Raw genomic sequence first — 26,825 nt, forward strand, 5'->3', positions numbered from 1 at the left:
GAGGCTGGGGGACTTTCTTCACAAACAAAAACCACTTGGTTTATTAAGAGCAAAACAAAGGCCTGTTTTTTCCAGACACCAGAAAAACCCACAAACTGAACATGAGCGAGAGAAGCAGCTGAGCACATGACGGAGACGCTGCGTCAGAACAGACACAAGGCTGAAGGAACTCAGCTGCCTCAGTCTGTCGTTTCTGCACCGCCACGTCTCAATCCACAACTCCAGGATCTGGGGGGTTTCAGGTCTCGTCCTGCTGTTGTAACAAACCGACACCGAGTCCCGCACAAACGGGTGGTTCAGATTAACAAGCACAGCGGCTCAAACTACCCAGTTCCTCTGGCTGCGACTCTGAACTGGTTCCCATTAAAGCAGTTTGGGTAGGTAGTAAAAGAACTTCCCTGGCACTGAACAGGTTGGGTCTGAATTTATCTGTTTCTAAACTGGTACTAGTGTGTACTGGACTGTACTGGACTGAACTGGTGGTTTTAAACTGGCGTCAGAGGATAACACAGAGTCATACCCTGACAGAACTAGTCTGGGTGGGTAGTAACTTCAGTCAACTGGTCAACTGTGTGGACCGGTTTTGAACTGTTTCCAGTTGGATCTGAACAGGTCTGAGTTGGTTGAAGCAGCCAGCCTGGGTCACACTACACAGATTTAGTTTGACAGTGAACTGGTTTCATTTTTTTCCAGGACGCCTTAAACACATCAAATCCACATGTAAACACACATTTGTAGTTCGTGGTCCATGAACCTTTATCTCTGCATGAAACCAAATTAACTGAGTCCAGTTCAGGAAAGCACTAAAAAGACAAAAACAGCAACTGGTTTGACTAGTTAATGTTCACAAAACTGGTTTTGACTGGAAGTGATGTGGTTTGTTCTGAACTGGTTTAGGCCACGTCTGAATTGGTTTTGGGTGGTTCTGAACTTGTGCTGGTTTATTTGGGTTATTGTTTATTCTGAATCTGTTTGTTTTGAACTTGATCTGGGCTCTTTGAAACTGGTTTAATCTTGTTCCAGACTGGTGAATCAGCTCCCAACTGGTCAGGCTGACCCTGAATTGGCTACTGTTGGTTTGAAGTAGTTTAGACTGGTTCCAAACTAGATGAGACTGGACCTGACGTATTTGGTATGGTTGTAACATTCAGATTAGCTGTTGGTCACTTTGGAACTGGTTCAGGTTGATTCTGAAATGGTTTGGACATTGACTTTGGGATATTTCTAACTGGTTTATGGTGGTTTAATGGTTGGTTATAAACGGTTGGAGATGAACTGGTTCTGTTCATACGTGGTGTGGTCATGTAGAGTAACAGCTTTAAAAACAGGAGCAAAACTGCAGCAAACAACACAACATGACTCATAAGGCATTAGAGTAAATCAAAGTGTAAAACGTATAAAAGAACAGAGTCCGGCAGGTTGGTGCCGAGCTGGTTCCAACGAGCAGAACACTTCTAGTGTTTTGTTGTTTTTCCATCATCTGCTCAGATTCTCTTTGAAAGGGGGTCAATACTGTGCCTGTCCATCCCCCATCATGCATCACTGTGACCACGGCAGTGAAGAAAAAGCCCGAGACGGCACACTGCGCCACCGCTACAGTGAAGGCACCGATCACAGAGCGCCGTGCGTCACGCACGTAAAGCCCAAAAGTAACCGAAGGAAAAGTTAAGTGTCGGTGTGCTTATCAACCCCCCAAACAACCAATCAGAAAGCAGGATTCAGTCCTTTCCACTGACTCACTACTACATGAAAAGTCAACGTGTTTCGTCTTTAGACACTTTAGTATTCTGGGAACTGAGCTGACATCAAAGCTACAAAAGTTGACCTGAAGCTGGAGGCACCGCAGCCTCTGAAGCACCGACCCAACTGGGCGCCTCCTCACGGAACAACTTCGACTTTAACCAGCAGGTAAGACGGGGGACAGCGAGGGGACGACTTCATGCCGCCTCCGCTCACCAAACTGGAACAAACTGGCTGCTGGTTCCCTGAGGACACGTCAGCTGTGGTTTGTTTCAGAGTCGACGGCCCGTCGCACCACGAGTTCACACTGCGAGCAACAGGACGAATGAGAGACAGATACGTTCAGGTGCTGAAGCGATTTGTCGATTCACATCACTTTGATAACTGCTCCTAACTTTCTTTTCTCTCTCTGGGCTCAAACTGAAGAGCATCTGTTCCTGTTTCCTGAAGTACCAACTATCTGCCAACTTGCTTATAAAAACCTGTGTCTACATAAATATTCTAAATAATAATGTACATCTCATTTATTATTTACCTGGCCAGCTATGGTGCCTGAGGCAGCAGCCAGCTGTGTTTCTGAACCTGATTGTTTCTCGCCTGATGTGATTCTTTCATCTGACGAACGAAGGAAACGTCCTGATTATAAGTTCATTTATTGTCATTTATCAAAGCCGATAAACAGGCGACCAATCACCAGCCGCGCTGCTCACAGTGTGAACGCCTGTTTAGGTTATGCATAAACTTTAAAAGTGCAGATTAAAAACTCGTCTTTTTGGTCTTTTTTCAAGTGCATACATTTGTTCTCACATTTATGGCTTCTTCTGAAACAAACTAGCAGAGGACAGTTTGGCGTCTACAGTCTCTTGGTGTGCTTGGAGTTATAGTGGCTCCTCATGTCTTTTCGGAGGCGGAACTTCTCTCCACAGACGCCGCAGATGTACAGGTGGACGTCCATGTGTTTCTCCAGCTGCTCACCGCCGGGGAAGATCTGGAAACACACCTGGCAGATGGTTTCTCCGGCCGAGAGGTGCGAGATCATGTGTCGGACATGGTCGTGTTTGAGGAAGGTTCCCTGGTCGCAGACTGGGCACACGTAGCGGGCCATGCCTTTGTGCATGTCGGTGTGCAGCCTGAGCTGGCGCTCCCGCAGGAACTGCTTCCCGCAGGTCTGGCACGTGAACTGCTTTTCCTTGGTGTGGACGGTGTAGTGCTCCCGCAGGTGGCAGCGCTGGTAGAAGCCTTTTCCGCAGATGCTGCAGAAGTGTTTGCGGCGGTGATCTGGTTCGCCCCCCTCCTCTAGCAGCACCGGGCGGAACAGCTCCTGTTCATGGCAGGACAGGGCATGCTCTAGAGCCAGGCTTTCATTCTGGAGCAGCAGACCGCAGTGAGGGCAGGCCAGGTCGGCCGCCTCCAGCAAGCCCTCATCCATCCCTTGTGGATCCTCCAGCAGAGAAGCCTCATCCTCCCCGTGGGAGTCTGACTCACCACCGTGGGATTCTCCGCAGCGCTCTGCATGCTCCTGGAGCTGCCGACCCTTGATCAGCACCTGGCCACAGCGCCCACAAGCACATATATGGCCCATGTGGTTGGACAGGTAGTGGGCCGACTTGTCCTCCTCAGTTAACATAGCACCACACAGTTCACAGGGGACACAGTCGGGGTCCGGTTTCTCATCTTTGACCTTAGGGAGCTTGGCTGGAATCCCTGAATCATCCACTTCAAAAGGCTCGCTGCTGTTCTCCACACCTGACCCACTGGGCTCTGGTTCGCGATCCGATCCGGTTTTCTCTCTCAGCAAGTCCTTATGTTTGGTGTCACTGAACCGTGTGCCACAGTCTCTGGTGGGGTGATCACCGATCCGGACCATCTCGATCTCAGGAAACACACTTTCTTCTGGTTCTGTCTTGATTGAGAGGCTTCTGGTCGACCCGGGTTCGCTGTCTGTCCCGGCTGCAACAGACCTGATGGTGAGGTCAGAGTCACCCTTGGGATCGGGCCAGTCGTCCTCACCTTTACAGAGGATCCTGTGTTCCTCTACGCTCTCAGAGGCGGAGCTTTCGGCTTTGCTGGAATCATTGTCCCCATCAATAGTCCCTCTAGGCGGGTGGAAGGCCTTCCGGTTGGTGCAGGTCAAGATGTGTTCAATTAAAAGCTTCTCACAGCTGAAGACAAAGCCGCAGTCGTCACACGTGTAGGTGCGGCCGAACCGGGGGCGGTCTTTAAGAGTGGAACTCCTGCCACTGGACCTCTTTCTCAAGTCACATGGCTGCTCGACAGCTCCATCCACAACTGGCGGTGCCACGATCAGAGGTGTGTTCACCACCTCCTCTGCCACCACCGGCCTGGTGACTGTTGCCGGAACTGCTGGACGTCCGGTGCTGCTGTTGACAGCTTTTGCCAGGCGCTCCACTTCCGGTGCAGCAGGCTTCTGCTGCTCATACATGCGGACTCCAAACATCATCTTTCCCCCGGCGGAGCTGGTGGAGGAGCTGGACGAGGAGGAAGAGGCTGAAGAGGACGGGGTGAGGTTGGAGTTTCTGATGTCCCTGAGATCCTCCAGTGAGTCGGGGATATAGTACATCTGCAGGTATGCCATGGAGGCCTTGAGCTCCTCGAACTCATAGCTCCCCACGACGATGCGTCCAAGATACATGAGTTGCAGGATGAGGTCGAAACACTCGGCGCTGATCTGCATGTTGCTGAGGTCCAGACGGCCTGCCCCCTGCTGGTCCCGGATGAACATCATCCTGAAGTAGGAGCTACAGGCTGCCAGGACGGCCTTGTGCGCCCTGAAGTAGATGTCACCGATGGCGATCAGGCAGTCGCACAGGAAGCCCCACTCCCGCTGGTTGTTGAGCTGCTGGAGGACGTGATCGCTGTGGCTCGGCCTCGCCATCGCCCTGCAGACAACAGAGGGAGAACAAAGTCATCACGCTGTTGCATGCCTTCTGCTCTGAGGCTTCTCTGTGGCTGACTCCTGTCGACCACAGAGGAGCCCCAGTCCCAGCCCCCAGTCCCCTCATGACTCAAAATCAGACCTGAACAACTGAGATCTGATTTCAATCATCTAGATCCTGTTTCGTCAAACTTGTCATCAGAAATAAAGAAAAAAAATCTCCCTGAGAACAGAAGTTGCCAGGTTTTCTGAACACCAGTCCACTTTATGAACTAGGGCTTTTGGTTCCTGCTTGGACAGAACCGTAAATCTAGTGGGATACTGGTCATTTGACCATTATTTCACATTTGGATTTTTTTTCTTGGTTTCATCTTTTCAAGGAGGCCAGAGAGTCATGTGGCTTTTACCAGCTGGTCTCGATTTGTTAATTTGCTCCACTTTCTAAATGAATTTGTACTGAAATTTCACAGCTCATGGAAATGATCTGACAGATTTTACATCAGAATAATTACGTTACACATGACAGCAACACAAAACCAGATCAGGTTCTTTTTAATCTCATCACAAATATTACATCAGTCACACTGTTAACATGCACGAGGAGCCACAGACTGATGGTGTTTTCTGAGCAACATCCTGCTGACAGTAGAAACCACTGGGCTGCTGAGATTAGATCGTGTGAACTGATAAAACACACATTTCTGTCAGCAGCGGGGACGCCCTGATCTGGTCCACTGGAATCGGCACCAAACAGACCAGGCTCTGAACATGACTGACGATCTCCACTAAAATGATTTTTTATTAATGTTGCTGTGGAACTCAGGCTTTCCACAATCTGTTGGACCTTTTCTATACATGTTTGTTGGACCAGGACTCTGATCCCAAACAGACCACAGGTGTTTGGACTGAGGAGGACCCAGACCTGAGACAGACCCGACCCCCTTTATGTTTAATCTGCATTAACTTCACATGTTGGTCTCGCGTCTGGATAAACACCTGAAACTTCTCAGTTTCTCTACAAATGTCAGGTCCTGGTGCGTCACTTCTGTTTCCTCTTCACGCTGCACCACGTTCTCAGACTTCTACATACAGATGATACAGATCAAATATAAATCACCTGCCTCTAAGTTAAACTCAGCTCAAACTGTTAGTTGCTCCACAGCTTCTCTGATGTGACCATCTGCTGCTTTTAATGACGTCAAAGCTGCTGTCAAAAACCCGATCAATCAGTTCAGCTGCGATTCTGGATCCAGTCATTCTGACCAGTTAGACCCAGTTACCGAGGAGCAGGCGACGCTCAGATGTCAACATGAAGCTGTTTACGATAAACAAATGTCAGATTAGGGACCAGAGATTCTGACGGTGCATGTGTGCACAAAACACACCTGAGTGTTTACACTGGAATCAGGTCGCTTCCTGTCACACCTCCGGACACTGCCGTCCTCACAGGAACTGATCCAGGGTCAGACCACGATCACACACTGGGAATTAAAATCAGCAGAATTTTCATGGAGGAAAAACAATAACAGGCAAAACCATCACTGAACGTGTAGAGAATAAAACAACATTTGATTTATATGATTAAGATGAAATAATAAAACCTGGTTATTCTCAGACATCAGCATGTCAGGCCCAGTTACTGGTTACTGGTCTGAAACCATCAACATCAGACCCAAACTGGCAGGAATCAATAATCGGAGTTTTTTCTGTCGAAGGACTAATTAAGGAAGAGCTAACAGAGTAAAAGACACAGCCTCAAACTTCAGGCAGAACTTTGGGCTCAATCCTCCACATTTAGACTGACGTGCTGACACTTCACCAGACTCCGTTTAAAAAACCTGTAAAATAAGAGCCCGGTGACCGTTTACTGTGACCTAGCTCACCATCCGCAGACATGCGGGGCACACTCACGCATTCTCGGTCACCCAGAAATCCGAAGTCAGAGACCCGAGCAGAGAGGGAGAGGCGGTGAGTGTGTCCGGGGAAAGCGGAGGCGGCTTGGCGGCAGAGAGCAGGGAGAGGTCGGTCACACGGACGAGCTAAAATGGAGATTACCGCTCGGTTAGCTCGTCAGGCTAACGGCTGCTAGCATCCGCACACCGGATGTTACCACGGCTACTCCTCCAAAATAAACCCAAGACGTTATGAACCAGACGAACAAAGGCTCGTTCGGATCGTGTGAAGAGACGCAAATAAACAAAATAACAATGGGAAGAATAATGTGCCAATAAATCAAGTGGTAGCGCATCATCGGAAGCTTTTCCAGACGCGTTCAACTGTCAATGGCATGACTAAAGCTCTTATTTCGAAAGTCCATGTCGGATACAGCTCCTGTCAATGATGTTACTTGCTGTTCAGCGATATCTCTCCCGCAAACAGCCCCGCCACCCCCGCACCACACGCACTCAGCTAGCACAGACAGCACCAGGCCGCGGGGACTTCTTCAGCTGTCCCACCCAGGCAGCTTCAAGGCCGGACGAACACCCGTAGACCTACCGTGGGTACCGGAGGCCCGCGGAGGAGCTGCTGCAGTGGATGTGTGGATGTCCCGGGGCTGCGGGAGTTCCCGTGCGGGTCTTTGTGCTCGGCGGAGGAGAAGCCCGTTCTTCTTCTGCTCCTGCAGGATGAAAGGACTTCCGCACAGACTGCCGCCCCGTCAAGCTTCAGGAAACAGCAGATGAAGAAATCAAGGCCATCTGGTCGAGAGCTGGCCTTCAAAATAAAGTTTAAGCGTCATGACTTTATAGTGTTTGTTTTTCGGGCTGTCTCAAAAGAAATATGCGGGGTACAATCATAGGGTGTCTCTTCACATTTTAACGAATGTTCTCACAAATAAAATCTGAGGTGTTCGGGCATGTGCTCTGCATTTCCAGCCTACTTTCAAACCAAAGGTGGATCCATTGTTGTGGTTTTCATTGCCAACCTTAGCAAAGGGGAACAGAGTGGAACTTAACCCACCGCTCAATTAATTAAGCTCGTACATTTCGCTAAAAGAAATGTATAAATAACTTGATTGCGCGTTACAAAATACTATTATTTTGAAAACCACGACCGGAAAGGTTACATGTTATTTTGTCTAACTTAACGGGGCCGAGTCGGGGCTCGTGCAAACCGGATCCATGAGAGTGGATCAAGCAGGAAGAGGTCTTACTCTGCACTGATTTTGAGAAACCAAATCGAGACTCAGATCAGAGATTTGAGGAAGCAGCGACATCTCACTCGGTGTCATTTAACTCAACATTTCTCGCAATTAATCAAACCTTTGAGTTAATATCTGTCTATTTGACTTGAAACAATATAAATCTCCTGTCAGACTAGTATAGCCCCCACTGTTCATTTCTTTAGTTTTTATTATTTCTTTATTATTTATTCAGTGATCAATATCCATCAATTATCTACACCCGCTTATTCTTCACGAGGATATGCTGGAGCCTACAGATCAATATGTAAAGATAAATTCATTCAAACCAAACTAAGGTCATAGAAAGTCAATATGAATTATTGACAAAATAATAATAAGGTGACAACCTGCCACAATCCTGGAATGACCCAGTGAAACACGATAAATTAACATTACATTTATTTCATTATTAGCGCGAATATAACAAATATACCGAAAAATAAATATTATTAAATATTATTGTTGTTATTTTATCGTGAGATTTTCTTTATTATAATCAAATGTTTAATACATTTACAACTGAAAACGTGTCAATTAATCCTTTATTATTAGCATCATTAATTATCAATTATATGTTGATGGGTCACACAGCCGGTTCACGTGACCAGCCCCTTTGACCCTTCCTCTCGCGAGACGTGACGCCGCTTTTTGCGAGATCTTCTCTGCAGCAACAAATCGGCTCCGGATCCTGAGACAATCTGCACATTTCTGCGGTAAGAAGCTGATAAACGGCCGCGGGCACGGCGCGCGTACACGCCACACATATCCACAGTGGGTGTGCGGGGTGGTGGGGCGTGCGCACGCGCTGGTGTGCGTGTAGGAGAATGAGGACGTGCGTGCTGCTGAATGTGAATGAGACAGAGGATGAAGGAGGCTGCAGCCTGGCGGGCGCGACATGGCGTGCACGCGCCGCGGTATGGTAATGATCGGTCGTGCGGGTGTCCGGTTTCCGGTGTCTGGATCACAGTTGTTACCTGAACACACCGGAACCCCGCGTCCCTCCCATCTCGTGTGCGTTTGTGTGTGTGTGTGTGTCAGGTGCAGGTGACCTTCAGTGAGGTCAGAGGTCACACTGTGACATCCTCCTCACCTGCCCAGGTGTTGTGCTCATCAGCTCACTGACAGAAAAGGAATTGGCAAAAATAGATTTTTAAAACTAAACATCACAAATAACGTGAATGTTTCTGTGACAGTGAACACAGCACATTCCCTTTTTATTTAATTGATAATTACAGGAAAAAACAGTCCACTGTGTCTCCATCTGGACCGAATCCTGTTTCTGTGCCCCCCTACAGTCCTGTGCTGTTTGAATAATAAACTAATTAATGTGGGACACGTGTCTGCTCAGGCTGTCGCCATCAGTCGCCTGTGAATTTATGTCATGAGGACACGAAAATGTACGAAGTGAGAATTAACCCTGACCCTCAGCTCCAGGCCTCGTTAAAGAAGCAGAGTCTGGAGCTGGTTTTTGGAAACAGACGGGCCTCCCAATGTTGGTGAGGAAGAACCATGTGAGCCAGGTCAGCGGTGTGGCTCCCTGCTGTGTTTTTAATAGTTTTTGGACAACAATGGAGGTCTACGGCACAGACCCATAAGCTGAACCAGGTTCACACACATTTATTGGTGCTGCCAGTCTCTGGATGGGACACTCTGACAATCAGTGGCTTGATCCCTTAAACCAAGCAGCTCCTCTGGTCCCCCTTCAGCCTCAGACAGTTAAAGTGCTGCCTGATAACTTCCAGCTCCACGTTCATGAACACGACTTCGTTTTCTTCTTTTTGTTCTTCACAGGTGCAGGGGGCACCACCTGGTGGAGCAGCCGGGCGCCGCACCACATTGTCTGACAGACGCGTCCTCGTCTGCTGCAGTTTAACCACTTAGACTTGGTGGCAGTTGGTAATGAGCAGCTGATGAGTGTCTGCTGACGCGTTCGTGTCCTGCTGACGCCTCCTGCAGACGGGGTCATGGACGTGTCGTCCCACAGCCTCTTCCTGCTGCAGCAGCTCAACGTTCAGAGAGAGTTCGGCTTCCTGTGTGACTGCACCGTCGCCATCGGAAACGTCTACTTCAAAGCTCACCGCGCCGTGCTGGCCGCCTTCTCCAACTACTTCAAGATGATCTTCATCCACCAGTCCAGGTCAGAGGGGGTGGACAAAATATTTTGAACACCTGACCCTGGTTTTAGTTGTGTGTTCTGCTGTGTCCGAGTAAACGCCAGTTAAATCACAAAGTCTCAGGTTTCTTCCTGTGTCTGTCTGTCCACAGCGAGTGTATAAAGATCCAGCCGACCGACATCCAGCCGGACGTCTTCAGCTACCTGCTGCACATCATGTACACCGGCATGTGCCCTAAACAGCCGGTGGACCAGAGTCGGCTACAGGACGGCATCAAGTTCCTCCACGCCTACCAGCTGTGTCGGAAACCGGGGGAAGCTGCTGTGGACACCGCCACTGACGTGGTCCGCATGTCCAACCTGTACGGCATCCAGATATCTTCCCAGCTGGCCAACAAGGAGGTGCCTGGAGTTCCCAAGACCACCGCGGTGTCCCGTGGGGCTCCTGAGGATGGACGCTCTTCCTTCCGTGGGGTGCGGTCCCACACCCAGCTGTCTCTCGCAGTTGGACTAGAGGGCGTCCCGTCAGACCGCCAGGCCTCGGCACTGCGCAATGTCTGCTCCGTGGCGTCCGGCGATGACTCGGACATCTCGACTCGCATCAAACAGGAGCGGGTGGAGGAGGAGGAGGGGGAGGATGGCGAGGGGGACGAAGGTGTGGGGCCAGGGTCTCCGTCCCCAGCTCAGGGCAGCAGCCCCAGTCAGAGTCTCCTGTTTAAAGATCGGCCCCTGGTTCTGCTGTGCCCCCGTTGTGGAGAGCGCTGCTCCTCCCCTGAGGGCCTCCGGGAGCACCTATTCAGCCACGCCCTGGACCCCACTCGCCTGATGGAGGGGCTGTCGCAGGGTGGTGAGCTGGATGCTGGTGTAGAGGAGGGACCGCCAGGGGCCCAGGAGCAGCTGGACGCAGGATGTCTGGAGGAGGCGCTGAGGCAGAGCCAGGCGCTCGCCAACCAGCTGGCCGCCGAGCTGAGGAGGAGCCGGGGTGGTGGAGGGGGAGGAGCCAGCCCCACCCCCGCTGTCCTGCAGTCACGCAAACGTAAGATCGCCTGCGCCGTCTGCAGCCTGCGCTTCGCCCACAAGAGCCAGCTGCAGGAGCACATGTACACCCACACTGGCAAACCGTCCCGCTATCACCGCTACAACCGCCTCTGCAGCCAGCTCTTCCAGGCCTCCGCCCACTTTTGCGAGGGCGCCGCAGAGTCTGGCGGAGGGGGAGGGGCCTCAGCCGGCACCGCTGCGGTCTCTGAGGAGGCCAACAGGGACACTCAGGACAACGGCAGCTCCTGCTACTCCCTGGACTCTGAGATCTCCCAGGAGAGCGTGGACGGCGTACCTGTGGAGTGATGTCCTCAGGTGTTTGACCACCAGGTGGCATGACTGAGTGAACAGGTGGTTTTGCTGCCAGGTGGTGAAAACATCTCTGAGGTTTGTGTCGTGGTTCTGCTGTTCCTCTGCTGCTGTCTGCTGGTTCTGTACCTGTGCAGGTGTGTGTGTCATGTGATCATATTGCATCATCAGCGACAAGAATCTGACGGATGGTTTGACGAGTTTATCGCCGGTTTCATTGATTAGTTGATCAGACTGGTTTAAAAGCTGGTTCTGGCTCATTTACAGGTTATTTCTGCTCCTGTCACAGGAAACTGAATCCCTGACATCATTTTCATTGATCAGCAGATCAATAGATTATTAGATTAGCTCAGACTTCAGGAACGGATCAGTTTTAGTTTGTGTGGAGAAGAACCAGCAGAGTCTGGAACCTCCACATTGAGCCGCGACTGTGGGGACACAGAAACGTGACGATTCAAACTCCTTTAAACGGGACAGTGGGAGACCTGCAGCTGTTCAGAGCCTCAGCTCCCCTTAAAGACAATCTGACTGATCGATCAATCAACAATCAATCAGTGCCCTCATCGATAAATAAATCTGCTAGTGTCTTTCTTGCTGCAGCGTCTGTTTCCTTCGATTAAGGAGGAGTGAACTGCAGAAACATCAGCCTGTGCTTTTAATGTGAAAGTCCATTTCCTTTCTTTAAAGGATCACACCGCTGTTTTTTTATCTTAATATCAGAATCGACGTGTCAGTCACTCTGACATTAACTTAAAAGTTCCTTTCATTTAATTTTATTGATCATAAATCTAATCATTTATACAGAATTCAACTCAAATATCATCAAAAACAGAAAAGAGCCGTGAGCTGAAAAAAAGTCATCACATCTTAAAAGGAGGGAACTAAAGTGAAGATGGTTTTTAAAGACATTTGAAGAAAATGAGTTTAACCCAGTTTGAACACCGACACAAAGCTGAGGTCAATAAATGATGAGAAATAAAAAGAAATAAAAATATATTTTAGACACAAAGATTCAGTTTAATGTTTTTAAACAAAATATTTGTCTAAAATTCAAAATCATTCTCAGGCTGAGACGTCACTTTATTTTGAAGGAGATGTGAACCAGGAAAACTGCGGTATGGTCCTTTAAATACTCTGTGGTCACGTGATCAGTGTTCATTGACGATAACTTTCCAGCCGAGATGTTATTGATTATTGATTGGTGAGTTTCTGGTTGTCCGGTCGTGGTTTTTCTGTTTCAGTGTAAAAATCTTTGTGTTTTGTGTCGACACGTTTTGTACATAAACATCAGTTTTTTCATCAATGGAACAGAAAAGTTTTGTAAATAAACATCTTTTTCCACCAATCAGATCACAGCGCTGCAACAGAGTTTAGCTCATCTGGTTTTTGGATCTGAGAATTTTAAGTTTTAATTATTTTCATTTATTTATGCTGCAATGAACTGGATTTCATAGAATGATTGTTGAAATCATCACGTGTCAAAACTAAAACCTGATTAGAAGAAAAATCAAACTGCTGCCAGTTTCTGCTGATCAATCAGCTGTTTCATTGACGGATGGGAGGAATCAGCTGCTTTACTGCAGTAACAGTCCAAAAGTACCATCATCCAAATGTACTTGAAGTATCCAAAGTAAAAGTACTCATTGTGCAGAATGGCCCATTTCACATGAATGGATCTGATATTATTGGATTCTCATTATTGATGATTATTGTGTTGATCACTTTAATGTTGGAGCTGATGTTAACTACCTTATATACTTCTAATTTGAAGTACTTTATATACTCCTGGGTAGCTGACGTTAACTACCTTATATACTTCTAATTGGAAGTACTTTATATACCGCTGGGTAGCTGACGTTAACTACCTTATATACTTCTAATTTGAAGTACTTTATATACCGCTGGGTAGCTGACGTTAACTACCTTATATACTTCTAATTAGAAGTACTTTATATACCGCTGGGTAGCTGACGTTAACTACCTTATATACTTCTAATTTGAAGTACTTTATATACCGCTGGGTAGCTGACGTTAACTACCTTATATACTTCTAATTTGAAGTACTTTATATACCGCTGGGTAGCTGACGTTAACTACCTTATATACTTCTAATTTGAAGTACTTTATATACCGCTGGGTAGCTGACGTTAACTACCTTATATACTTCTAATTTGAAGTACTTTATATACCGCTGGGTAGCTGACGTTAACTACCTTATATACTTCTAATTTGAAGTACTTTATATACCGCTGGGTAGCTGACGTTAACTACCTTATATACTTCTAATTGGAAGTACTTTATATACCGCTGGGTAGCTGACGTTGACTACCTTATATACTTCTAATTGGAAGTACTTTATATACCGCTGGGTAGCTGACGTTGACTACCTTATATACTTCTAATTTGAAGTACTTTATATACCGCTGGGTAGCTGACGTTGACTACCTTATATACTTCTAATTGGAAGTACTTTATATACCGCTGGGTAGCTGACGTTGACTACCTTATATACTTCTAATTTGAAGTACTTTATATACCGCTGGGTAGCTGACGTTGACTACCTTATATACTTCTAATTTGAAGTACTTTATATACCGCTGGGTAGCTGACGTTGACTACCTTATATACTTCTAATTTGAAGTACTTTATATACCGCTGGGTAGCTGACGTTGACTACCTTATATACTTCTAATTGGAAGTACTTTATATACCGCTGGGTAGCTGACGTTGACTACCTTATATACTTCTAATTGGAAGTACTTTATATACCGCTGGGTAGCTGACGTTGACTACCTTATATACTTCTAATTGGAAGTACTTTATATACCGCTGGGTAGCTGACGTTGACTACCTTATATACTTCTAATTGGAAGTACTTTATATACCGCTGGGTAGCTGACGTTGACTACCTTATATACTTCTAATTGGAAGTACTTTATATACCGCTGGGTAGCTGACGTTGACTACCTTATATACTTCTAATTTGAAGTACTTTATATACCGCTGGGTAGCTGACGTTAACTACCTTATATACTTCTAATTGGAAGTACTTTATATACCGCTGGGTAGCTGACGTTAACTACCTTATATACTTCTAATTGGAAGTACTTTATATACCGCTGGGTAGCTGACGTTAACTACCTTATATACTTCTAATTGGAAGTACTTTATATACCGCTGGGTAGCTGACGTTAACTACCTTATATACTTCTAATTGGAAGTACTTTATATACCGCTGGGTAGCTGACGTTAACTACCTTATATATTTCTAATTGGAAGTACTTTATATACCGCTGGGTAGCTGACGTTAACTACCTTATATACTTCTAATTGGAAGTACTTTATATACCGATGGGTAGCTGACGTTAACTACCTTATATACTTCTAATTTGAAGTACTTTATATACCGCTGGGTAGCTGACGTTAACTACCTTATATACTTCTAATTTGAAGTACTTTATATACCGCTGGGTATCTGACGTTAACTACCTTATATACTTCTAATTTGAAGTACTTTATATACCGCTGGGTAGCTGACGTTAACTACCTTATATACTTCTAATTTGAAGTACTTTATATACCGCTGGGTAGCTGACGTTAACTACCTTATATACTTCTAATTTGAAGTACTTTATATACCGCTGGGTAGCTGACGTTAACTACCTTATATACTTCTAATTGGAAGTACTTTATATACCGCTGGGTAGCTGACGTTAACTACCTTATATACTTCTAATTGGAAGTACTTTATATACCGCTGGGTAGCTGACGTTAACTACCTTATATATTTCTAATTTGAAGTACTTTATATACCGCTGGGTAGCTGACGTTAACTACCTTATATACTTCTAATTTGAAGTACTTTATATACCGATGGGTAGCTGACGTTAACTACCTTATATACTTCTAATTTGAAGTACTTTATATACCGCTGGGTAGCTGACGTTAACTACCTTATATACTTCTAATTTGAAGTACTTTATATACCGCTGGGTAGCTGACGTTAACTACCTTATATACTTCTAATTTGAAGTACTTTATATACCGCTGGGTAGCTGACGTTAACTACCTTATATACTTCTAATTTGAAGTACTTTATATACCGCTGGGTAGCTGACGTTAACTACCTTATATACTTCTAATTTGAAGTACTTTATATACCGCTGGGTAGCTGACGTTAACTACCTTATATACTTCTAATTTGAAGTACTTTATATACCGCTGGGTAGCTGACGTTAACTACCTTATATACTTCTAATTGGAAGTACTTTATATACCGCTGGGTAGCTGACGTTAACTACCTTATATACTTCTAATTGGAAGTACTTTATATACCGCTGGGTAGCTGACGTTAACTACCTTATATACTTCTAATTGGAAGTACTTTATATACCGCTGGGTAGCTGACGTTAACTACCTTATATACTTCTAATTTGAAGTACTTTATATACCGCTGGGTAGCTGACGTTAACTACCTTATATACTTCTAATTGGAAGTACTTTATATACCGCTGGGTAGCTGACGTTAACTACCTTATATACTTCTAATTTGAAGTACTTTATATACCGCTATAACGTGTAGCAGGATATGAACTGTGAAAAGACCCTGGGAACTGTTGTGTGGACACATTTTTGTGAGGACATCTTGGCCGTTCCTCACAACTTCAAATGTTTTTTTGAGGGTTAAGACTTGGTTTCATATTCACGGTTAAGGGAATGAATTATGTCCTTGAGTGTCCTCACAACTGTAGTGAGACATGATTGTGTTTGTGTGTTTGGAGTCCACTACATTTCCCAGCATGCCTTTCCCCAGCTGCCTGGCAACAGCACAGAAAACAAAACTGACGACAAACTGAAGCTGACAGGAGCCAGGATGCTTCTCTCCACTCTCACCTGTGGGAGGACCTGATTGGTCGATTGCCTGTTGCTTAGGGACGATGTATTTTCATCCTCAATTGCTATAGAAACAAAAGCTGCTGAGCTTCTTCTTCTTCAAAAATAGACAGTGATACATATACAGCTGCAGATCAATAACTGCTCACTGATCAATAAGAGGCAGAGCAGCTGAGAGTGAGGTCAAATATTAAGGCCACAGAATTCACAGCAGATTCATGTTAAACTGCAACACTGAAGGTTTGACACACAGCAGATCCTGAGACTCGGTTGTTAGCGTAGCTTAGCACAAAGACTGGAAACAGAGGGAAACTGTTAGCCTGGCTCAGAGGGCACTGAAAGATCTGGACTGTTTTTGGAGCAGGTCTCTGTCCTCACAATGACCACAGGACTCCACACAGATGAAACACACTAGGAGAGTGTCTAAACCGCATTTCACAGCAGCACTGAGGGATGCTCCAGTCCAGAATCCACAGAGTCCAGGCCCACAGTCCTGATTCTTTGTGTTCACTCTTGACCTGTGTTCTGTATCTGCCGTCTGATCCCTGAAACCTTTTCTGTGCATCGTGTGTCACTCAGACTCTGCAGCTTTACACAAACACATTATGGAAAACAAAACCAAGTCCTGGTCCTGCTTTTCTCCCTGGGGGGACATCTCTTCCTCCCCCTCCCTCCCACCTTCATGCTGAAGAAGTGCCTTATGTGGAGCCAAACGCCAATCAGCGCAGTTGCCATGGAAACTGGGGCGGTACGGCAGCGAGGCAGAGATCGGCTCAGTCTCCTCTCACACACCAGCAGACCTGATCAGCGGCGGAATCCACGTCCAGGTGAGCTGTGTTTTTCTCTTCAGCTAAACCCTGATGTCACCCTGCACGGCTGATGACATCATGGCTGCATGTGACTCAGCTCAAAGCTGCAGGTTATTGATCAGTGATCAGCTCTGATATGTTTGAGGAGTTTCAGCTCCACAGAAGCGTCTTCCTGTGGTTGAAACCCACATATTTCAGCTGGTGGATCTGCTGCTGTGTCTGTCCTGTAGGTTCACGATTTACTGATCACAGCTGCCTGTGGACAGTCTTCACCATGGCGACGCAGGACAGAGAGGACATCCAGCCAATGGACAAAGTGAGTTTGGGGAGGAAGCTGGCGGGTCCTTCGAGGCTGCTGCTGGGAAAAACCTCGACCAGTAGTGTGGCGGACGACAGACCTGAGACCAAAACTGAAGAGATGGAGAAGACGAACGGGGGCAAGTCCTCCGTGAAATCCTCGACTGCTGCAGCAGAGCCCACTGAAGCTCCCACAATGGAGGGAGTTTCAGATCCAGTAAAAGTGGAAAGCTGCAGAGGGCGACATGGGGACCATGACATCACAAACAGGAAGCTGAAGAGACGCAGGTGTTGGAGCAGGTTCATCCCAGCGATCGTCTGCATCAGGAGACAAAAGAAGAATAGGGAGGAAAGTTCGGAGAAGCAGAAAAATCAGGAGGCAGACAGTGCTTTACTAAATACCACAGAAGAAGACAGTGATACAGTCTCTAAAGTGAAGAAGAGATTTAACATGAGGGAGAATTTCAGATGGTTCAGGACTTCGTCCATCATCCAAACCCTTGAGCAGACAACAGGGTCTGTGAAGGAAGACAGAGACAAATCTTCACTGACCTTCCAGAAAAAACTGAGACGCTTCTTCTCCAAAGGACGGAGGGGCAGCTCATCCGCTGTCCCTCAGGAAGACATGGAGGACAAGAGGACGGAGGAGGGTCCATGTTTGTCTGTTGCTCAGGTAGACGAACATCCTGCACTCCAGAGCAATGGAGCTGGTGCGAGTTCAGAGGGTGTGACCGTCATAGCTGAGATGAACATCCAAGCTGCAGCAAAAAGTCCAGAAAAAGAACCTGGAGCTGATACTGGTTCCACAGGTGCTGCAGGCGGATCAGAAAAGGCCCATACAGACGAAGAGACTGCTGGAGTCATCCAGGACTCCAACAAGGCTTCTGTTGAAGCTGTAATGGAGTTGGCAGCTGTAAAGGCAGACAAGGTCTTTGCTGTCGTTCTGGACTTTGACGGAAACCTTTCAGCCTCCAGTGTTCCATCTGACGAGGCCTCTGAGCTTCAACATGAAGAGCAAATGGATCAAACTACCTTGCAGCCCACCAGGCCATTCACTAACGGACCCTCCTTCCGGATTGAGCTGGTGACTGATGACGTCGGTCTGGAGGATGAAGAGGATGAGTTTTGGCAGGGCAGAGAACCAGAGAACCAGAATCAGAACCACCTCCTGCTGCTGCTCAGCCCTGACCACAGCGAGCAGCAGCTGCTTCACACGGCTCGCTCTCTGGTGCGGGACGCCATGAACGCCGCTGTGGATCAGCTGAGCCGAGAACAGCAGAGTGGCTCAGGGTGCGTCCACAGAGAACCTCAGGGCTGCAGGGACCACGCCTGACGACCAGCTTCACCACAGAAGAAGAAGGCAGCTCGGAGGTTTAGTACATGCAAACTCTGACCTGAGCAGGTGAGACTTCACTAAATGACATGATAAAAAAAGACATTTGAAACAAAACAAGAAACCCATGCATGAACTTTAGTCCAGTCACTTTTGCAGCATCAGATTTCCCTCAGGAGGTGGTGGAGACCAAACCCAGAGCTCAAACTGAGGGAACATCTCAGCTGAAACTCAGACACTGTTCCACGTGTTTACAGAATGTTCTGCTGCCAAACAAATAAACATTGGAAACAAACAGGTTTAAAGGTGAGCATCAGTAAATGTCAGTCCAAGAACAGAACTCTGTGACCCTGGTCAGAACGCTGTGACTCAGAAGTCTGGGTCACAGCTCAGGGCAACATGAAATCACCTGACTTTGTTTGTTGGATCATTAATTTATTATCTATTATTTCTCTTCCTCATCTGTTTGGATTGGACTTGTTTTTTAAAATGTGCAGTGACGTGTGTTCAAATAAATATGACAGTTTAGGTTGGAGTTTAATTTAATTTAATAAAAAGAATAAAAGCATTGAATTGATCAACGTGACTCATTAAATGCACATTTCTAAACCTGAACATGGAACAATTAAACTTAAGAAGACTGAATGTTTGGTCCTGATGGAATAAGTATTTGTGTATTAATCAAATCTAAACATTTAGACTGGTCATCAATCAGCGTAATTAGTGACAACATCTGATCAGGGCACACAGAGATCAATGATTGTCTTTACAGATCAGATCAATAAGAACTGATTGGTGAGTCAGTTTGGGAGGAAACAGTTTGATCATTTAGAACAAATCAGTCGTTAACAGAATCGAACAATCTGATCGTCTCTGTCAGCACCAGTAAGGAGCCCTTTAGTGAATCCTCCCAGGCCTACTGAGGCCCCAGAACGAACACACTGGGTCCAGGTGAGCAGGTCCAGGAATTTTCTGCAACAGATTTCAACCACAGACTGACAGGATGTGAGAAGGTAAAACTTTATTGATGTGTTCGTGGAGCAGAGCTCAGAGACAGGAAGTAAGAACAGAAAACACTTAAAGGAACAAACGGGGGAAAAGGCTCAGTCTCTGAGTGTTGAAGGAGCTACATCCTCGTCCCACGTGGTCATAGCTGGTCCCACCTGGTCCCACTTGGTCCTAGCTGTGTGTCTGCACCAAACAAACAGGGGGTGACACATGAAGATAATTTTTTATGTTGATCTCTGAAGGTTCAACCAGCAGCCGTTTCTGGCCATGTGAAACAAATCTTAGATCCAAACATGCAGTTGAGCTGGTCTTAAACTCAGACCAGCTCAGTGTGTGATGGCAGATTAATAATAATCAATAAGATTAATAATAAGGACTAAATTAAATCCTGTTTTTCATTTTAACATATTTAAAGAAGCTTTACTTGATAAACGGGAGCACTGGAGATAAAATGCCACAAATTAGTGAAACTTTCACGTCTAAAGTTAAATCTCATAAACCTGCAGTTTTTCACCTGAACAGCTTCACCTGCTCGGCCCATTGTTCAGGAGGAGGCGCCGAGCGCTCAGCACCGTGTTCTGAAACACACGATTCAGGACCATTAGTATCACAGCCTGGACCTACAGTTTGGACCAGACTGAGACCACAACCTGGACCTGCATCCTAAACCTACTGTCTGGACCTATAGACTGGACCTACAGCCTGGACCCACAGCCTGGACCCACAGCCTAGACCCACAGCCTGGACCCACAGCCTGGACCCACAGCCTGGACCTGTAGACTGTGTGAACAGGTGTTTTCTCTGTATCTAACTGTATTAATTAATGTTGGGATGGATGTTAAACACATTTGAGTGTAAATAGATAAAATAAACAATCACCTCCATCAACATGGCCACCGTCATTGGCCCCACCCCTCCTGGAACAGGTGTGATGAATCCTGCTCTCTGATTGGCTGAAGAGTAGTGGACGTCTCCGACCACACGTTTACCGCTCACCTTCGTCTCGTCTGTCAGAGGTCAAAGGTCACACAGGCATAAATAAATAATAAACACTTTTCATCCAGTTGAACTGATTCTAAATTAGATATTTTTGATTGATCAGATTTTAGTTTTGGTAGCAAGTTAAAATTTAACACACACACTGCAGTGGTACTGTATTATGTAGTATCAGTATGTAGTATCAGTGTGTAGTATCAGTGTGTATCAGTGTTTGCACCTGGTACGTGGTTGATTCCACAGTCAATGACTACAGATCCCTCCTTCAGCCAATCACCTCTCACCATCTCTGCTCTACCTGCCCCCACCACCAGGATATCAGCCAGCCCCACCTGCACACACAGGAAACGCATCATCAGAGACACAGGAAATGGCCACCAGGAACTCACACGATCATCACATCACTTCTTAAATTTCAGAGTTTCCTTGAACTGACCAAAAAAGAAGATTTGAGATTTGAATTAAATTTAAATATTACAGTTAGCAGTGACTATAATACTCATCATGAGGGTTTGGTCATGTGTCATCACCTGTTCAGGTAGGTCTGCAGTCTTTGAGTGACAGGTGGTCACAGTGGCGTGGTTCCACAGCAGCAGGTCGTGCATCGGAGCGCCGACAATTTTACTGCGGCCAATCACGACCGCGTGTTTCCCCTCCACAGACACACCTGCACCGGAACAGGAAGTCACAGGTGAGATGTTGAGTGTAAGTTTTGAATGTGAGGAGGTGGTGGAGTTCTGCAGCCTCACTTTTGTGTAGTCTTGTTTATGTTTGTGTGTTTCAGTATAATGTTTCACAGTGTGTGTGTGTGTGTGTGTGTGTGTGTGTGTGTGTGTGTGTGAGAGACACCTGTTTGTCTGATGAGCTCCATGCAGCCACTGGGGGTGCAGGGTATGAAACAGTCGCTCAGGTCACCTCGAGACAACTTTCCAGCATTAACACAATTCAGACTGTAACACACACACACACACAAAATATCTCTTTAACATACATGACACTATAAAATACATTGTTCTATATAAAGTCGTTTTTCAGACACTGTAGGTTAGAACAAATATAAATCCACAGAACAGTAAACTTTCTGTGTGTCACTTCCTGTGGAGACTCACCCGTCCACGTCTTTCTCTGGAGAGACGGCGTTGGTGACGAGTTCTGTGTTGATGGGGTTAACAGAGTCCAGAGGGAGCTGGACTATCAGACCGTGGACGGACGGGTCTTTGTTGACGGACACGATGCTCTGCAGCAGCTGCAGGAAACAGGACACAGTCTGAGCTGGGCCTTTCATCACTGATGCATGTTGGGTACTGAGGTGAGTTTGACCCTGACCTCGTCCTGCGTTGCTGTGCTCGGCAGCCTCACGTGTTTGGCATCGATTCCTATCTGCAGACGACAGGACACGTGGGGCAGAGTCATGCAAACACTAACACATGATTTGTTTGTCCAGGCCTTTGACACTTTCCGCGGCGGATGAATCCACATTTGGTCTGTAGTGAGATGTGCCGACAAACACCAGCTGTCTTAAACGTGACCAACGAATGGAAGAGACTCACCTGGGCGGCAGCCTTCAGCTTGGTGTTGATGTACAGGTTGGAGTCTTCCCTGTTTCCCACCTGAAACACCAGTTAGCACCTTTACATAGCAGGAGACAAAGCACACCTCAGCTTCCTACACACCTGTCCTACAAACAGGTGCATGAAGTAACTTAGCTCAGATCAGAGGTTTGGGTGGAATGAAACCCAGGTCTGTTAAAGGCCCTCACCCCCGTCCTCAGTGACTGCAGGTTGGTTATCAGAGCGCTCATGTGAAGAACAGCAGCTGCAGCAAACACAGCAGGTCTCAGGTCACAGGCGGCGTGTGAACCTGCACCTGAGCTGCTCTGATCCTGTGATCAGGACTCGTCATGAACCAGGGCCCAGACTGAGACCAGTTTTATGTTTGATCTTTACATTCGTGTCACAGCTTCGACAACAGATTCAGCCTCTTCTGTCTGACCACCAGGTGTCACCAGAGACTCACACATGGTCCAGCTGTGTCGCACGACTGACCCACTGCTTCGTTCAGTGTTTTATTTGTGATCAATTATCTGATTAAATGAAGGATAAAGTCCAGCTTCTTATTTCATTGATTATGTCACCAGACTCACCTGTAGGACCACCAGACTGGGCCTGAACCCTGAGACGTGACTGTCCATCTTCTCCACCTCTTTCTTCAGTCTCTCCGTCACCAACCTGGACACACAGACCCAGGATCAGATCTCAGAGGTCAAAGGTCAGCAGATTAGGGTTTACCCAGGTCTGAAAAGTGTAATCCTGGCTCCATTCTGGTTTGAGTGGACACACTGGGAGAAACTGGGCCGTAGACTCACCTGGCGGTCTTTAGCCCGGAGACGACGGTTGCTATGGAGCACCTGCTTCCTCGACAACTGGAGGCCCAGAGCGAGCGGGCGGCCGAGGATAACATGACTGAGAGAGAGAGAGTGTCCATTAGAAATTCACTGAGCTGCACACCTGAACACACCTGGCTCATCACTGCATGCTGGGGTCTGCCCCCCCCCCCCATCTATTGCATCTAGATGCAATAAATGATAGATGGAAGAAACATAAAGCAAATTGTGGCCACAAGTATGTGGACAGCTGAAAATTCCTCCATATGTGACACGTGAATTACAGAGCAAAGATGTTTGAAGGAAACTGCAACTGAACAAGGACACGCTGGTAATTAACACACCTGGTTAGTCTCACACTGGAAGCTTCAGTAAGAGGTTCACTGTGTTTTAGGCTCAGCTGGTTTTAGCTCCAGTTTGGACTATCCAACAGTTTCAGGCTGCACAGTCTGTTTACATCTAAACAACCGTGTGTCCGTTTCAGCCAATAACTCCAGTTTCTACAGTGACGGTCTGTGTGAAAGCTGCAGCTCTGAACGCCCCCCAGTCTGCTCCTTAAACTGGTTAATGATTAAAAACCACAGCCACAGTTTAGCGACAGAGTCTGCAACACAAATATGTGAAACGGTTCTTTGGTCCCAAACCGACGTCTGTGCAGCTGCAGACACGTGGAGACATGTCCAATAACCAGGAAGAATTCAGGTGAGAGCACCTTACCTGAGAGACGGACAGGAAGCTCCTGACACACCTGCACCTGAGTCTGTGTCACATGTTGTCAGAGTGTGTGTGTGTGTGTGTGTGTCAGATATGTTATCAGTGTGTGTGTGTTTGCTCTGAACTGAACCAGCAGATTAAACCAGTCTGAAACTGGGGAGGTCTGAGGTCAAACTGGAAGAAACCAGAGACACATCCCACACTGCTCTCAGCCAATCAGAATCCAGACTGCTGGCGGGGCATTTTCCAGCTGTTTTTGTAGCTGTGCTCTGTGGACAGGAAGGCAAAACAGTATGTTGCATTGTGGGAAATGTAGGCTCCAGGGTTCTTGCAATAAGTCAGGACATTTATGACATTTAGGTGCTGCTCAGATTTAGAAATGTCTGTTTTTAAGAAAGGTCCAGATTCAGAGATGGTTCATTAATAGAACAGACAAATAAACAGAAATAAATGAATATCAGATCAAAATAAATATTGAAATTAAATAAATATAAAATCAAAATATTCCTTCTCAATCTAATGAATACGTAGGCAGTAGAATACGCACTATTATCCTGTTATTATAAACATAAAAGTACATTTCTAACTATTTTCTATAAGTTATAAAGTATCTCCAGTATAAGTTTTCATTTATTTTACAACAAGGCCTCCAACCTAAACAACACATTGTTTGTCCTGAACAGATGTGGTTTAACTAATCCAAATCAACATGTTTCCACTGTGTGAACACTTTGGTCAGGTTGAAAAAGGCTCCGGATTTTTATTTTAAAACTATTTCACTGCCTCATCACCTGCAAACACACACTATTATTACTGCTGCATGATTTTGGTGTTATAGTGGAAGGTAGAGATCATTTATGTTATTGATCAGTTACTGACAAAAGCTTAAATAAACACAAGAAACTTGAAGCAGGAAGAAACAAGAAAAGAAGAAAGAAAACAAAGTGAGATTCTTCCTGAGATGCTTTTTCCTGTTTAATAACTGATGATCAGTTTGTTTTGTATGAACATTTTTTTCAAAGTCATAAAACTACACGAGTTTAGAGTTTGTGTTTCTGTGTCTCAGCCTCCCCCCAACCCTGACCTGGACCTGGTGCTAACCTGGACCCTAAAACCAGGTCCTCGCCGTGACGTATCGACGTAAAACGGGTCCACACAGAGACAGAAAGACACTAACACAAACACACCTAGCAGCAGAATGAGGCGTGTCAACTTCTTCTTCTCTGAGCTTCATTCCTGTCGTTCCTGATGCTGACGAGTTTCTCTCTGTTTGACCTGTTTCCTCGTCTGAAGCTGCTGAAACTGAGTAAAACCTGCAGAAACGAACTGAAACCTGAATGTGCAGAACTCGACTCTTTCAAACACAGAAACTGATGCTGATAAACAGTGAAGTGTTTTTTAATTGAAAACTTTTACAGGGAATTTTAAAATTTTAATTATTTTATAATTTACTTTTTTAAGTGAAATGTTTGAATGTGAAATAGTTTTATAATTAAATGTTGTTTTTACCGTCACACAGGTGTGACTCACCAGAAGAATGAAGCCGAACAACAACCCGCGTAACTTCCTGTTCACCTGAACACACCTGATCAGACTGAAACTCATGACATGATTCAGTGTAAAACAGAAGAAAACTAGTAAAAATCTAAGACGTAAACAGAGTTACAACACTTTGGAAACAACAACAATATGGGCACGTTGACTGACATTTCAGAATAAAAGCTTTCACATATTAAATAAAACTCAGACTGTTTCAAAAATTACAAGAAAATTATGAAACAAAACCCAAAAAGTACATTCACATCTTCAGGAAGTTGACAACATCTGTCTGTGGTTGACGAGGTTCAGATCCACCATTTGTCTGTGGCCTGGTCGCCTTCACGGGGTCGGAGACTAATGTCGGTATTTTCTTTAGGAAGTGAAATGATGTCTCTGAGTGTGTATGTGTGTGTGTGACGTTTGGTTGAGTCCGACACATTTACACTAATGTTTATCAATACACCCTGACCCTGTTAAACTGATCAATCAATAATACGAGACACTTGAGTCAAAGATTCTCAGATTTTAGCAGACAGGAAGTCAGGACCAGGTTTCAGGACCAGGTTTGATTAGTTTCAGTGCATTTTACCAAGCGGCCTCTTCTCCTCGTTAGAGCTCAGTGTGTTGTACTAAATGTTTAACCATGAAAATATTCAGTTTTACTTCAGTGGCTCCTGAAACAGTTTGAGCTCAGAAACCTGTAAAAACCTGAAGTACAACCTTAATAAAACCCTTAACCTTTGACCTGTGTGCACCATGTTCAGTAAAACTGAGACATTTCAGCCTGACCAGTTTAAAACAAAGCTGAATGGGCTGGATTGAAACTCAGACAGCAGAGAGAAGGGAGCAGGTGAACAAACAGGTGCAGCAGGTGAGTCCAGCTCAGGTAAGCGTGACTCCGCCCCCGCCTGTCAGACCGGTCGGGCCTTCATTCCCGCTCTGAGCCGAGCTTTAGTATAAAATGTGTAGGACGCGGAGCAGAGCGTCACACCAGCACCGACGGACACTGCTCATCCTCTTTGGTCCAGTGGTTCTAGATAGTTCAACAGTAGTGAATCCACCTTTGTGAAATGTTTAGGACCACTTGATCAGAGCGAGGAAACTGTCACCTGGAAAACACCTGGACGGACTCCGTGGACTCCAGCAGATCTTCATGTGGGTGGGCCAGACCTGATCCATGCTCCATTTGAACTTCGGAGAATCAGAAACCTGCTGGATCAGAAGAAGAAAGAAAGTCAGGTCCTTTAAACGCAGTAGGTAAAAGTACCACAGTACTGTGTTCTGTTACAACTGTACTTCAACTGCACAATATAAAAATATGAAAGTCAGTTTTTAAGGCAACACTTTTGTAAACAGTTAAAATATTTCAGAGACGTGTGAAATGTGCCGCCGTTTAATTTTATGACTCATTTTATGACTTAATCTGAAAATAATTAGTCAATGATTTGCTGAGTATTGACAGAAAATAAATGTTTGATCTGATCTGTGAACGATTTTAATGTTTAGTTGTGAAAAACTTCAGGAAACTTTAATAAAAATATTTCTGATTAAACTTCATTCACTGCAGGTTTTACAG

General features: G+C 45.9%; 3 protein-coding genes across 11 annotated transcripts; 1 reads left to right on the forward strand and 2 right to left on the reverse strand.

Moving 5' to 3' along the window:
• Positions 1 to 13: 13 nt before the first annotated feature.
• On the reverse strand, positions 14 to 7,377 carry zbtb1 (zinc finger and BTB domain containing 1). Of its 5 annotated transcripts, none has more exons than XM_026308154.2 (3): positions 7,133 to 7,377; positions 6,022 to 6,117; positions 14 to 4,640 (listed from the first exon to the last, which is right to left on the reverse strand). In XM_026308154.2, exon 3 carries the CDS (start codon positions 4,634 to 4,636, stop codon positions 2,594 to 2,596), a length of 2,043 nt encoding a protein of 680 aa, XP_026163939.1. In that variant the 5' UTR covers positions 4,637 to 4,640; positions 6,022 to 6,117; positions 7,133 to 7,377; the 3' UTR covers positions 14 to 2,593. The 5 variants fall into 5 exon arrangements, with proteins under 5 accessions (XP_026163939.1, XP_026163941.1, XP_026163942.1 ...); XM_026308156.2 differs by lacking the exon at positions 7,133 to 7,377 and adding an exon at positions 6,548 to 6,706; XM_026308157.2 differs by lacking the exon at positions 7,133 to 7,377 and adding an exon at positions 6,523 to 6,706 and having other exon boundaries at positions 6,022 to 6,119.
• Positions 7,378 to 8,470: 1,093 nt separating this feature from the next.
• zbtb25 (zinc finger and BTB domain containing 25) lies at positions 8,471 to 12,085 on the forward strand. Its single transcript, XM_026308250.1, has 3 exons — positions 8,471 to 8,530; positions 9,609 to 9,954; positions 10,083 to 12,085. The coding sequence occupies exons 2-3, from the start codon at positions 9,782 to 9,784 to the stop codon at positions 11,272 to 11,274; spliced, it is 1,365 nt and encodes a 454-aa protein (XP_026164035.1). The 5' UTR covers positions 8,471 to 8,530; positions 9,609 to 9,781; the 3' UTR covers positions 11,275 to 12,085.
• Positions 12,086 to 19,144: 7,059 nt separating this feature from the next.
• LOC113131212 (C-1-tetrahydrofolate synthase, cytoplasmic-like) lies at positions 19,145 to 23,893 on the reverse strand. Of its 5 annotated transcripts, none has more exons than XR_003295765.1 (13): positions 23,714 to 23,893; positions 22,979 to 23,075; positions 22,757 to 22,841; positions 22,164 to 22,223; positions 21,940 to 21,993; positions 21,723 to 21,859; positions 21,463 to 21,563; positions 21,144 to 21,280; positions 20,834 to 20,945; positions 20,497 to 20,624; positions 20,291 to 20,397; positions 20,132 to 20,195; positions 19,145 to 19,800 (listed from the first exon to the last, which is right to left on the reverse strand). XR_003295765.1 is itself a non-coding variant. In XM_026308236.1 (13 exons), exons 2-12 carry the CDS (start codon positions 23,071 to 23,073, stop codon positions 20,142 to 20,144), a joined length of 1,044 nt encoding a protein of 347 aa, XP_026164021.1. In that variant the 5' UTR covers positions 23,074 to 23,075; positions 23,714 to 23,893; the 3' UTR covers positions 19,145 to 19,800; positions 20,132 to 20,141. The 5 variants fall into 5 exon arrangements, 4 of the variants coding, with proteins under 4 accessions (XP_026164021.1, XP_026164022.1, XP_026164023.1 ...); XM_026308236.1 differs by having other exon boundaries at positions 20,317 to 20,397; XM_026308237.1 differs by having other exon boundaries at positions 20,317 to 20,397; positions 23,341 to 23,893.
• Positions 23,894 to 26,825: the final 2,932 nt, after the last annotated feature.

Source organism: Mastacembelus armatus, unplaced genomic scaffold, assembly GCF_900324485.2.
Source record: "Mastacembelus armatus unplaced genomic scaffold, fMasArm1.2, whole genome shotgun sequence".
Taxonomy (NCBI): domain Eukaryota; kingdom Metazoa; phylum Chordata; class Actinopteri; order Synbranchiformes; family Mastacembelidae; genus Mastacembelus; species Mastacembelus armatus.

Excerpts from the sequence above, each read along its gene's own strand:
- zbtb1 (XM_026308158.2), bottom strand. The coding sequence starts at position 4,636 with ATGGCGAGGCCGAGCCACAGCGATCACGTCCTCCAGCAGCTCAACAAC.
- zbtb25 (XM_026308250.1), top strand. The coding sequence starts at position 9,782 with ATGGACGTGTCGTCCCACAGCCTCTTCCTGCTGCAGCAGCTCAACGTT. Across the intron at positions 9,955-10,082 it reads ATCTTCATCCACCAGTCCAG|CGAGTGTATAAAGATCCAGC; the intron begins GTCAGAGGGGGT and ends GTCTGTCCACAG.
- LOC113131212 (XM_026308236.1), bottom strand. The coding sequence starts at position 23,073 with ATGTTATCCTCGGCCGCCCGCTCGCTCTGGGCCTCCAGTTGTCGAGGA. Across the intron at positions 21,860-21,939 it reads GCACAGCAACGCAGGACGAG|CTGCTGCAGAGCATCGTGTC; the intron begins GTCAGGGTCAAA and ends TGTTTCCTGCAG. Across the intron at positions 20,196-20,316 it reads CCAGGCTGTGGGTCCAGGCT|AACACGGTGCTGAGCGCTCG; the intron begins GTAGGTCCAGTC and ends CGTGTGTTTCAG.